The sequence below is a fragment of the Triturus cristatus genome, chromosome 4_1 (genome assembly GCF_964204655.1).
Source record: "Triturus cristatus chromosome 4_1, aTriCri1.1, whole genome shotgun sequence".
In the NCBI taxonomy this organism is placed as follows: Eukaryota; Metazoa; Chordata; class Amphibia; order Caudata; family Salamandridae; genus Triturus; species Triturus cristatus.
Genome location: NC_140585.1, coordinates 327,665,819 through 327,677,936, shown reverse-complemented (window position 1 = coordinate 327,677,936; position 12,118 = coordinate 327,665,819). Strand labels below are relative to the sequence as shown.

Sequence of the window (12,118 nt, the reverse complement as noted above, 5' to 3'; positions counted from 1 at the left end):
AGGGACTGGGGGGAAGGGGGGAGATGGGCACAATGGCACACATGTACAACGAGGTAAGGCACACTGCACCCCACAATTACCCAGGATCATGTCCCTGATCCCCTTGGCACACTGCAGCACACACACATAGCAAGAACAGCACACCCACATTGACGACAACGTGGTACAATGTGCAAAGCCGACACTGCAGAACAGAGGACACAACTGGCTCCGAACATGCACAGAAACATGTCTACTACATCTGAAAGAGCAGGAAACTGTGAAATGGAAATATATGCGTTTGACCTCACATCCGTCATGTAGTCCAAATGTACGCTGTCCCGCAGCAGTATTCAGCACCTCCCAAACAGTCACAATGTACATTGTCATACAGTCTGCATGTAAACCAGAACACTGCGCCAACATATATGTCAACACAATGTCAACATGCATCTCCCCTTCACATTGCAGAGGGGCACACAACACCTCTAGCAGAGCACAGAAGACAACACATCTGTGATGCCGGAGAAGACCACCACACCTTCGACACCGACGCCCTACAACAGCCCATGGACATCCCACGCAACCCCCCCACCAGGACCCGGGCAGCCAAGCTACTTAGAGGAGAACACAGAGCCTGCAACAGACCACACAGCAGGAAGCACCCGCAAGCACAGCTGGCTCAGGACACCTCACCCACCCACACATGGCACCCCAATGCCATGTGTCAGCATGCCAAAAGGAGGTGGCCGAACAGGTGTGGGTGAGGTCCGAACCCATGGAAGGCAAACTAGATCAATCAATCAATCAATCAATCATTTGTAGAGCGCACTACTTACCCGTGAGGGTCTCAAGGGGGGAGGTGCTGCTACTGCTCGAACAGCCAGGTCTTGAGGAGTCTCCTGAAGGTTAGCAAGTCTTGGGTCTGTCGTAGGCAGATGGGGAGGATGTTCCAGGTTTTTGCGGCGAGGTGGGAGAACGATCTGCCGCTGGCGGTTGCTCGATGGATGCGGGGGACAGTGGCGAGGGCGAGGTCAGCGGAGCAAAGCTGGCGAGTCGGGGTGTAGAAGGTGAGTCGTTCGTTGATGTACGCTGGTCCGGTGTTGTGGAGTGCTTTGTGAGCGTGGGTGAGGAGCTTGAAGGTGATCCTCTTGTTGACAGGGAGCCAGTGCAGGTCTTTCAGGTGGGCTGTGATGTGGCTGTGGCAGGGGATGTCGAAGATGAGGCGCGCAGAGGCTTTCTGTATACGTTGTAGTCATTTCTGGAGTTTGGCTGAGGTTCCTGCGTGGAGAGCGTTGCCATAGTCCAGTCTGCTGCTGACGAGGGCCTGGGTGACTGTCCTTCTGGTTCCGGTGGGAATCCATTTGTAGATCTTGTGGAGCATGCGGAGGGTGTTGAAGCAGGAGGAGGAGACAGCGTTTACTTGCTGGGACATTGACAACGAGTTGTCCAGGATGACTCCCAGGTTGCGTGCGTGGTTAGTGGGTGTTGGTGCAGCTCCCAGTGTGGCCGGCCACCATGAGTTGTCCCAGGCAGAGGGGGTGGATCCGATGATGAGGACCTCCGTCTTGACGAGTTCAGTTTCAGGCGGCTGTTCATCATCCATTTAGCGATGGCCTTCATTCCTTCATGGAGGTTGGATTTGGCGGTGGTGGGGGCCTTTGTGAGGGAGATGATCAGTTGGGTGTCGTCAGCGTATGAGATGATGTTGAGGTCGTGCGATCGAACGATGTTGACGAGCAGTGCCATTTAGACGTTGAAGAGTGTCGAGCTGAGGGACGATCCTTGGGGTACGCCGCAGATGATCTTGGTGTCTATAGAGCGGAATGGCGGGAGGCGGACACTCTGGGTTCTGCCGGTGAGGAAGGAGGTGGTCCAGTCCAGTGCTTTGTTGCAGATCCCGGCGCTGTGGAGGCGTGTGCGGAGGGTGTGGTGGCAGACAGTGTCGAAGGCAGCCGAGAGGTCCAGGAGGATGAGGGCCACAGTTTCTCCGTTGTCCAGCATGGCCCTGATGTCGTCGGTGGCGGCGATGAGGGCTGTTTCGGTGCTGTGGTTGCTGTGGAATCCAGATTGGGACAGGTCCAGGATGTTGTTCTTTTTGAGGAAGGAGGTCAGTTGCCTGTTGACAATCTTCTCGATGACTTTCGCCAGGAACGGGAGGAGGGAGATGGGCCGGAAGTTCTTGAGGTCCTTTGGGTCTGCCTTGGGTTTCTTGAGTAGGTCGTTGATCTCGGCGTGCTTCCAGCTCTCCGGGTAGGTGGCGGTCTCGAAGGAGCAGTTGATGATCTTGCGGAGATGTGGTGCGATGGTGGAGCTTGCTTTGTTGAAGATGTGGTGCGGGCAGGGGTCAGATGGTGAGCCTGAGTGGATGGTGTTCATGATTTTGATGGTGTCTTCGTCATTGACGTGGGTCCAGGAGAGCAGGGGATTGATGTGGCTGGGGGGCGGTGCGTCTGAGGTGACTGTATCTGTCAGGGCGGCCTGTTTGCTGAAGCTGTTGTGGATGTCTGTGATCTTGCGGTGGAAGAAGGTGGCTAGGGAGTCGCAGAGGTCTTGTGATGGCTGGATGTCGTTGGAGTTGGAGCTGGGGTTGGAGAGTTCCCTCACGATGTTGAAGAGCTCTTTGCTGTTTTGTGCGTTGTTGTCAATGCGCTCTTTGAAAGAGGTCCTTTTGGCGGTTCGGATGAGTTGGTGGTGTCTGCGGATGGCGCTCTTGTAGGCTGTGTTGCTGTCTGGTGTCTGTTCGTGGTGCCACTTTTTCTCAAGCCTACGGCAGGCCTGCTTGTATGTCTGGAGGTCAGCGATGAACCAGATGGCTTTTCTGTCGGTGCGTCTGTTCGAGGGTTCCTTGTTCGGGGCAAGAGTGTTGGCGCAGTCGTTGAGCCAATGCCTGAGGTTGAGGGCGGCGGAGTTTGTGTCGGTAGTGTCCGTTGGTGGATTTCGGGTGAGGGTGGTGGCTAGCTGGTCTTCGGTGATTTTGCTCCAGCTGCGGTGGGAGGCCCGTTGTGTGTGGTAGGCTTCTCGAAGGTGAAGTGGACACAGCGGTGGTCGATCCAGTGGAGTTCGGTGGTGTGGCTGAAGGTGACGTGGTTGCTGGTGGAGAAGATAGGGTCGAGCGTGTGTCCGGCGGAGTGGGTGGGAGTCGTGATGAGCTGTTTGACTCCGAGGTTGACGAGGTTGTTGAGCAGGGTGGTGGAGTTGCTGTCGTTGTTGTTTTCGAGGTGGAAGTTCAGGTCTCTGAGGAGGATGTAGACCATGGAAGCAAGGGCGTGCGTGCTGATGAAGTCGGCGATGGAGTCGCTGAACTGTGGCTGGGGGCCGGGTGGTCTGTAGATGAGGGCTCCTCTGAGGGTGGTGTTGGGGTCGGTGTGGATCTGGAAGTGCAGGCGTTTGGCGGTGATAAGCTTGTCGTCAGTGCTGGTCAAGATTCTGAGGGTGTTTCTGTGGACGATGGCGATTCCTCCTCCTGTTCCGTTGGTGCAGTCCCTGCGGGTGCTCTTTTAGCCATCAGGGATGGCTATGGTGATGTCGGGTGCCGAGGAGGTGTCGAGTAGGTCCCAGAGTTCAATGGCGTGTTTGGGGGCAGAGTGGGTGTTGAGTAGAATGCATCAGAGGCTGTTTCGTCCTAAACCGGTGGTTGTGGTGGTGGTTTGGAGGCTGGTGTAGCTGCAGTTACGGCAGGAGAAGGGTCCTTGGGTGCGCTTCGGGGTGGCCCGGCAGCAGGTGTGTGATCGGCCGGTGTTCAGTGCGTGGAGGGTGCTGCCTTCGTAGCGGTGATGGGTTTCTTGGCGTTCGCGGGGCCAGAGGATCTGGCACTGGGCGCGGCCATGCAGTGGCCGCCATTAAGAATGGGAGGTGGGAGGAAGGGGCATCTGGGAGGCGGGTGGGCTGGCGAATGGGTGAGCGAGGGGGGTGGGGCCGCAGGGGATGCAGCGGCGGGAAAACGGAGTGTGGCGGGAAGCAAAGAATGAGAGAGATTACAGTGCAGTCACATAGGTTGGTGTCTATTACCCTTCAGGGACCACCTACACCCCACAAAGAAGACCCACACTGCCATAGAGACACATGCAGATGCACATTCACAGTACAGAACCACGCCCAGGGGCACACAAATAGCAGTCACACACCCACGTTGGCTCTTCGTACGACGGCCAAGGCCAGTCCCTTTACGAATTGGGTGGGTGATGACGAAGCTACATGTCCAAGCTCTAACCTGCTGCCTGCGGTGATATGTCTGCATCCGCTGTACGCAGCACAATGGAATGTTGAAGGGCCCAGGGCCCTCATGCATACAACAAGACCACAAGGACACACCCAGATATTATGTTGAACTGGCTACGGGCACGTGCGCCAGGCCACTTTATTGGCAGGGCCACATGTAGAGTGATGCATGTGCTGGATGTGTGTGAGGTGAGTGTAAGCCAGCACGCACAGAGTGCTTGGTGCTGGCAACCACTTGAACAGTGGACACCAGTGCAACGGAAACTGAAAACACCTGCATAACAGTCAACTGCTGAGCAACATGGAGGGAGCCGTTGAAAGTCCAGAGGACACACAACATGCAAACAGAAGTGTCCGTGAGCTGCAGTGCACTGAGGTTGGGGCACTACAGCTGAGCGCCCCCATGTGAAGAAAAAGTCTCAGATTGTGTCCCCTCGAGATATTCCTGATGCAGATGCAGTGGGGTGTGTTAGACCTGCATCATCTTCCTCATCAACGTCCCAGGTCTCCCACACTGCGTGAGGTGACATTGCTGCACAACCTCTCTACATCACAAAACTCAATCAGTAATTGACGATGGCTTGCGGTGCACTGAATCAGTGGCACCTGGAGTGCCGAGCAGGGTATCAGTCTGATGATGGCATCCACGACAGGTGAGAGTCTGTCAGGACCACCGTTTCGACTGGCAGATGGCGGTTGGAGGTGGGCCTGGCGGTGGTGCCGTGTGCCTCCTGCGTTGATGCGACGTCTGGGCCGGTCAGGACTCAATTTGATGTGTGAGCCCTGGAGGACCGCAGTTGAGGCCGGAGACAGCAGACAGCGCAGGGCCACAGTCACATGGCGTTGATGACTCTAAGGCCATCGCCTCAGAGGCCATCCAATATCTCAGAAGAAGGGGTCCCGGACATGACCAGCACAGAGTTAGTGGCCCTGGATGCACTGCGGCCGGCACAGGCACCCAGGCACGGGACGGTGACTTGCGGTGCAGTTAGATGGGCCATGCGACCTGAGCGGGTCCTCATCAATGTCCGAGGTGTATGTTGCGGAGGGTTGCGGGGGACAGTGGAAGGTGTCCTCCAGGGCATGATGCAGAGGGTAGAAGCTGTCCGGAAGCAGCAAATGGAGGGGTGGAATGCCACGGCCTCATTTTCGCCACAAAGTCAGTATCACCGCCATGATAGCGACGACAACCCCTAGTCCATGGACTCAGTCGCCACCAAAGTCCAACCAGAAAATTTCCATGTGTCTTGGGGTATAGACATAGTGGCACTGGGGGCTGAAAGGGGATGCAGTCTGTGATGAGGCCTGTACAATGACATCAGGTCAGCCATAAATAAGCCAAGGCTGAATTTGAAAGTGTGTGTGAGCTATTTGACCGCAGTGTAGGCCAGGGGCAGTGGTCAGCAAGGGCCCACAGCCATGTGTCGTTGGGATGCTATGCACATGGTTGCTGCCACCTGACCAAAGAGAGTACAGTGAAGTAGAATCTTCCTTTTTGTGCATACACCGACAATGTATGATCAAGACTCAGTTCCAAATGTGTGACCTACTTGTCCGTAGTGTGGGCCGAAGGCAGTAGTCAGCAGGGGACCACACCCACCTGTCGTTGGCTCGCGATGCACAGAGTTAGTGACACCAGGGCAGTTGTCGGTAGTGTTCGATCAACTCCGTAACGATGATCCTATTCTCTCCGGACTGCAACGCGTCATCCTCTTACGCCTCTCCTGGCACGCGATGATATGTATCCTGCCTTTAAATAATTGATGTTCAGCTCCAATTCTGTGCCCTACTCGTGCACAGCGTAGGCCAAGGGCAGTAGTCCACGTAGGCCCCCAGACACGTGTGGTTGTAATGCTATGCACAGACTTGGTGGCACCACATCAAAGGGAGTATGGTGACATGAACTGTGCCTTAAATAATGTTCACTGCCATGGTGTAATCAAGACTCAGTTCCAAATGTGTGACCTACTTGACCCGTGGTGTAGACAGGAGGCAGCAGTAGAATACGTCAAGGAGAAAGGACTAAAGCGGGCCTGTGTTGTGGAGGCCGTGATGGTCTGAGGAGGCTGGCAAGGTCGCGGGCCTCGGGTTTGGAGCTTGCGCATGCCCGTGGTGGGCCCTCCTTGACACACTCCGGTGTCGGAAGGTGATCAGTGTGGCCTGGCTGCGCAGGGGCGGGCCTGACGGGTTCGGGGTCCAGTGGGCTAGGGTGTGGCAGGCGCACAGGATCGCAGGCAACTCCGCTCACAAGGACGGCATCGGCCTCATGGCATGGTGAGAGGCACCGCCCTGGCAGAGACGTTGGGCTTTCCGGAAGTGGACCACGCCCAGGGCTACGTGCTTTTTATTCACACCCCTACGCTGGCCCGGCGTACGCCAGGCCATCCCATTCTGCTCACGCTTACGGGGGACATAACAGGCAACATTTCTGTGAACTCCCCCACTGGCTGGGGTGACATGGTTGTGTCTACTGTCCACTACACTCCATACACCAGAGGTGTATTTTGCTATGGATATGGGTGTGTTCTGCATACTGCGGTCTGTCCAGCCACTCTTGGCATTGTGTACTTTCCCAATCATGGTTCTCCTGCATCCTTCACACATGACTGGTTGCCACCCCTCCCCCCACATTCGGCTAGTGTGTGGCTGAGATGCCATGCCGTAGATGGCTCATGTTCACAGCTTGTCCAGGTTACCATTAGGAGTTGTTCTGTCGTGTCTGGTGGGTGGGCATGTTTTTTGCATGTTGGTTGTGATTTTGTGACGTGTGCATTGCCAGAGTTGTGAGTTGCATGGTTGTGGTGTTGAGGTAAGTGGGGTGTTCATTTGGAACTTGCCAAGGGGCTGTGCATTTCCCTTGGTGCCATCCTGGGAACTCTGGTTGCTGATGGACTGTCGGAGGATGAAGGAATCATGCACACTGGCTGGGTATTTGGAGGCGACATTGGTGGAGGTTCCACGGTGTTCGGATGTTGCCTGCACATTGATGTGAGACGTGTGCTCTCTGTTGCGGTGATTGTGTGCTGTGTCACCAGGGGGCACAGGTCGGACATGTGTGCTGTGGATTACCCCCAACACGTGCGTGCATCCAGCTTTGGTGTATGGTCCTTTCTTGGTCTCCAGCGGATCCTGTGCATTGTTTTGGATGTATAGGGACTGGGGTACCAGGCTGATGGTGATGTCCAGGACAGGTGAGAGGTACTTGGATGTGGCTGGCTGTGAGACTCCTCCGACTCTGGTGGGTGTTGGTTGGGGGGTACCGGGGGCCAACAGGTGCAGCACACAGCCAGCAGCTTTGTGTGGGGTCCGCTGTGTTGGTGCCGTCAGCCTATTGGGCGATGTTGGTCAGGATGCTTACGATGGTTGTCCTTTTGATCCTGTAGTGGGCAATGATATTTTCAGGTGTTGGATCTGTGAGGCTGATGCGTTTCCTGGGGGTTCGCTGTCTGTGTCAGCGCTGCCTCTGTGGTGGTTCCGGGTGGGGTTCCGGGTGGGGGTTGGGGTACTGGGTGGTGGCGGTGGGTGTTGTGGCCTTCTTGGGTGTCCAGGCCGCATGACCAGTGGCTCCATGGCATCTGTTGCCCTTCCGATGTTGCTGTGGGCTGGGCTCCCTTTTGTGGTGCAGGCGGTCGTCCAACTTTGCACCAGGTCTGAGCAAGTGTTAGTTTTCGGGTGCTAAAGCGCTTATCACCTGTTTTGTGTTCTTATCGCCAATCTGGCTGGCCGTTGAGAATGTTGAGGTGTGGTGTTGTCGCCTACTCTGCATCTCATTAGCAATAGTTGCAGGGGTCATCTGTGGCGATGTTTTTTGCGGCTGCTATTGCGGGTATACTGGTGCTGTGGGCTGTTAACACCAGCTTGTGATTGGGGCGATAAGTTTATTGCAACTTTGGCTGCGATAAAGTGTCGTTAACTCTGCCATAGTTCCTTGTGAATTTGCACCAAAAAGTCCTGAGATACTATCAGTGTTCGGCTGGTGTTGGAGCCACGAATAATGACGTGACATGTCCCATTGGGTGCTATTCCATCTGTGCCGAATTCTGCATAATTCCGCCCACGGGAAATGGAGCATCTTATGGGATGCCCACAAAAACACGTTTACAAATGCTCCCAAACTTCCAAGGCGAATCACAGGTTGGAATGCTCACTAACCTTGCCTGGGATTTACTATGTGTATTTCTCTGAAAATTACGTATTTTCCACTACAAACTAATGTTTATGGATGGTAATACCTTTGTGAATAGGCTTCTATGTCAAACAGCGTCAATGCCGGGTAGTTTGGATTCTTCTAGTACAGCAGCATCTCATTCTTTATAATATGAAATGTTTGGACTTTTTTAAAATTAAATATTTGTATTATGTTTAGACCTTTTTATGCTACTGTTAGTTACCCTTATTCTTGCTGCTCACCCTACAATGGGGCAGGAGTCTCGTGCAGTAGTCGCATCATTGCTAGCTCCTCCCACTGCATCGCTGCTCATTAGAGGAAAGATGGTGTGTACCAGTATACAGCTTTCTGTGTTCTTGTCAATCCTCTTCTGACGCACCTCTGGTTGTGGCCCTCAGATTACCCCCATGGCATCACGCTGCTGACCCCTGTGTCGGGATCTGAAAAGAAACAGGTTCTGCACTTCTGTGCGCTGGGCTCCGAGGAGTTACAGAAGTTTGTGGAGGACCTGAAGGAGTCGATAACGGAAGTGACGGAGATGGAGCAGATCCGCATTGAATGTAAGAGTATACAGTATATATGTGTTTGTGGGCATATACATTGAGTTGTGTTTGTATGTGCTACTGTATATATAAATGTATGCATATACGTGTTTGCATGTACTGCACAACATAGGCTCTGCCTTGTGAATATATACCACTGTCTTTTTTTAATTCTTTTTAGACTGTACACGCCTTTGAAGCCGGGTGAGCCCACATAAAGACACATGTTTATTGTTGCTGTGTAAGGGGTTCAGTGCTTTCCACTGTGCAGAGTTTGTGCAGGACACTGCTTCCGGAGCTATCTGCAGGAAACTAGGACTGAAACATTTCAAGCATTTGTGCTTTTTTCAGTGCTTAATTTGTACAAAAATACGTGCCAGGGCTCTTCTCAGGGGGCCGCGGCAGGTTGCACCACACATTACCCCTGCCATGATGCCAATTATAGTAAAAACACAGCTTCTCACCATAACACTCCTACAAGTACAACAATTCGGGCTATTCCAGGCCTCCAAAGCAATATGAAATGACTTGGGTGGCAGGTAATAGTCAATTTTAATGTATATTGGATTAATAGTTAACTGTTGTTGTGATCATCTCTAAATTAGGCACATATAGCCACCTTGTGGCCGACTGTTACAAGCCCCTGTCATGACAATTAAGTGCCGGTGCTGAGCATCGGAAATCACCCTCTCAAATAAAGCACTGACTTTTTGTTAATTGGCAGTCACTAACTGGTGAAGATTGTCAATCATAAGTATTAAATCTCAATGTTTATGTCAGTGTGGGAGAGATGGGTGGAAATAGAAACTAGGAGGCTTAAGTGGCTTATCAATGGTTGTGTTTTATTAAGAGTTCTGGCGATTAGTGTCTTTTTCTGTGTATAGTCTGGTCCGTTGACAACCGCCCCTTGACTTGTCTCCTCCGCGGTTTTGATAGGCGTTGTTTCCTCGATATGTCGACCCCCAGGAAGCTCGAGGAAAGAGACAAAAGAGGACGGTAAGTACTCTGTAATGCTTGGAGTTTAGGTATAGAGAGCTATACCGTAGACCGTCACCACACCCTGTGTATTGAAATTATGGTCAGGAGTCGCCAGACAGAATCCTCAGTACCCTTCTTTCTCAGTCTAGAGCGGATACTTTTCTCTCCTGATCCTTTAGACTGCAAGGATTGCGTGGCATAGGGAGAGGAGGTGGTGAAGCAGAAAAAAGTGTGGGAAGAACAAACAAGCATTTGCAATGCAATAGGTCTCGCATTTACGCGAGTTTAAGCTATTGGCATTGTAAATGACAATGCCTTTTATTTGTTTTAGAAACGAAAACGAAAATAAAAATAAAAGGCATTGTTATTTGCAATGTCAATAGCGCATACTCGCTTAATGCGAGACCTATTGCATTGCAAATGCTTGTTTTAAAGGATGACAAAGGTTTTAAATGGTTGGTGATTCTGCCGAAGTATGTGGGAGGCACTCGACTTGTTCGTCGGATGAAGAGGAGTTTAAGGAAGGACACACCCTTCATTTGCCACCCCTGTCTCTTGAGCGTGTCTCTGTTGCTCAAAGATAGCGCTCCTTTAGAAAGGATACATTTTGATTTTAGAGGGAAAAGTGGGATTTCACAGAAAAACTGCTGCTTTTCACTGCTTATGCTTCCCTCAAAATGAAATACCTGAACAGCTTTAGGGTTGCAGAAGGTACTGAGGTGTGGGCAAGAAAGCAGACCACCACTTCACATACACCCAAGAATATATGGGTAGTGCTAAAGGGGACCAGACACAAGGGGGTACAGACACTGAAGGGAACTTCGGAGACTGCACTTGCACGGACCTACAGAACTGCCCAATCAGGTGGTGAGCTAATAAACACATTGTGGCCGATTACCCCAATTGAGAGTAGAAATGCCATCAGGATATTACAAGATGTGTAATAATAGCAAACACCAGTTGCCCTGCGAACTTCCCTTCAGCCCTCTCTTGGACAGAATATCATGTCTCCAGTCCTCTGTTTTCATTTCACAACCTAATGCATCTGGTCTTTGTAGTCCCCTGCTGCACCATTGAATCCTTTTGGCCAAAGCACCAAGGAATTATGGCCGAAAAGCATTAGGATTGTGCCGGAGCTCATGTGATACTGCATAATATTACACTGTGCCCTCAGCCCTTTTTAGTGGTAAGTAAATCGGCACAATACTTTGGTTTGCTTACAGTGCTCATAAAAAATAATAGTGAATAACCCCTGTGCTGTTGCATAAATGACAGAAGAAAAGAAAGAGCACGGCTCATTGGCGATGTCTGCGACATAGGGCTAATAGCGTGCACAAGGGAGGAAATAGTGAATAACCCCTGTGCTGTTGAATACATGACAGAAGAAAAGAAAGAGCACGGCTCATTGGCGATGTCTGCGGCATAGGGCTAATAGCGTGCACAAGGGAGGAAGGGTGCTGTGTTTGAGAGGATGTGATAACAAGCAGGAAGTGGGATAAGGGAGGGGGTGGCAAATGGTGTGCACTTTCGCGGCTACTTTGATGTTCTTAGTGGCTGCGCGGCTCACTGAGAACATCAAAGCGGCCGCGAAATGATCACGCAGGCTGCCAAATGGTGCGCGCGCCCGGCGCACATTCACTGTATTTGGCGGCCTGAAAGCACTGGTTTGCACTTCCAAATCCCCCTTTTACAAAAGCTCTCGCGAGAGCAGCGCTAAAGCGCTGGCTTAGGCGAGACCTAATAAGGGATAGTGCCCAAAATCTCCTCCCAAAGGGCTCCTTTGTATCTTGCCCACATCTCTTTTGGTGCCCCGTACCTTCCCACCCATCTTCCCCACTCCCTCTAACTCCCACCTGATTCTCGTCCCTCAGAGCCCTAGGTTCGTATACAGTGTCACTCACCGTCCAGGCCGTAACTCTCCTGAGTTACGGCGGTGTTCGCGTCCTCCCTGGGGGGAATCCACCAGTCCTCGCACCACTCCTCGTCTTCCGCGGCTCCGTCCGTGGTTCTCCCGAACTCCTCACCTCGTCCCAGCGTCTCCTCCTACTCCGCTTTTTCGGCTTCTCGTGACTCCTCTCTCTTCCTCCTTCCGGGTTCCTCGATATCACCACGCACTCCGTCCTGCTCTGCCTTTTCTTCTTGTTTCTCCCGGCCTGATTGGTTTTCGTAGTTTGGCCCACCTCCTTGTTCCTGTAGGGACGCGGTCCCGGACCATGAGTTATCCGGGTTG

The 12,118-nt window shown here is 52.6% G+C and overlaps 1 protein-coding gene across 4 annotated transcripts in view; it reads left to right on the top strand.

The window, feature by feature from the left end:
* Nucleotides 1-12,118, top strand: part of IQSEC3 (IQ motif and Sec7 domain ArfGEF 3) — a 977,131-nt gene that overhangs the window by 886,837 nt on the left and 78,176 nt on the right. For all 4 annotated transcript variants that reach the window (XM_085652293.1, XM_085652292.1, XM_085652296.1 and 1 more), the window contains exon 11: nucleotides 8,767-8,928. In XM_085652293.1, the coding sequence (XP_085508419.1) occupies nucleotides 8,767-8,928 (162 nt within the window). The remainder of the gene's footprint in view (nucleotides 1-8,766; nucleotides 8,929-12,118) is intronic.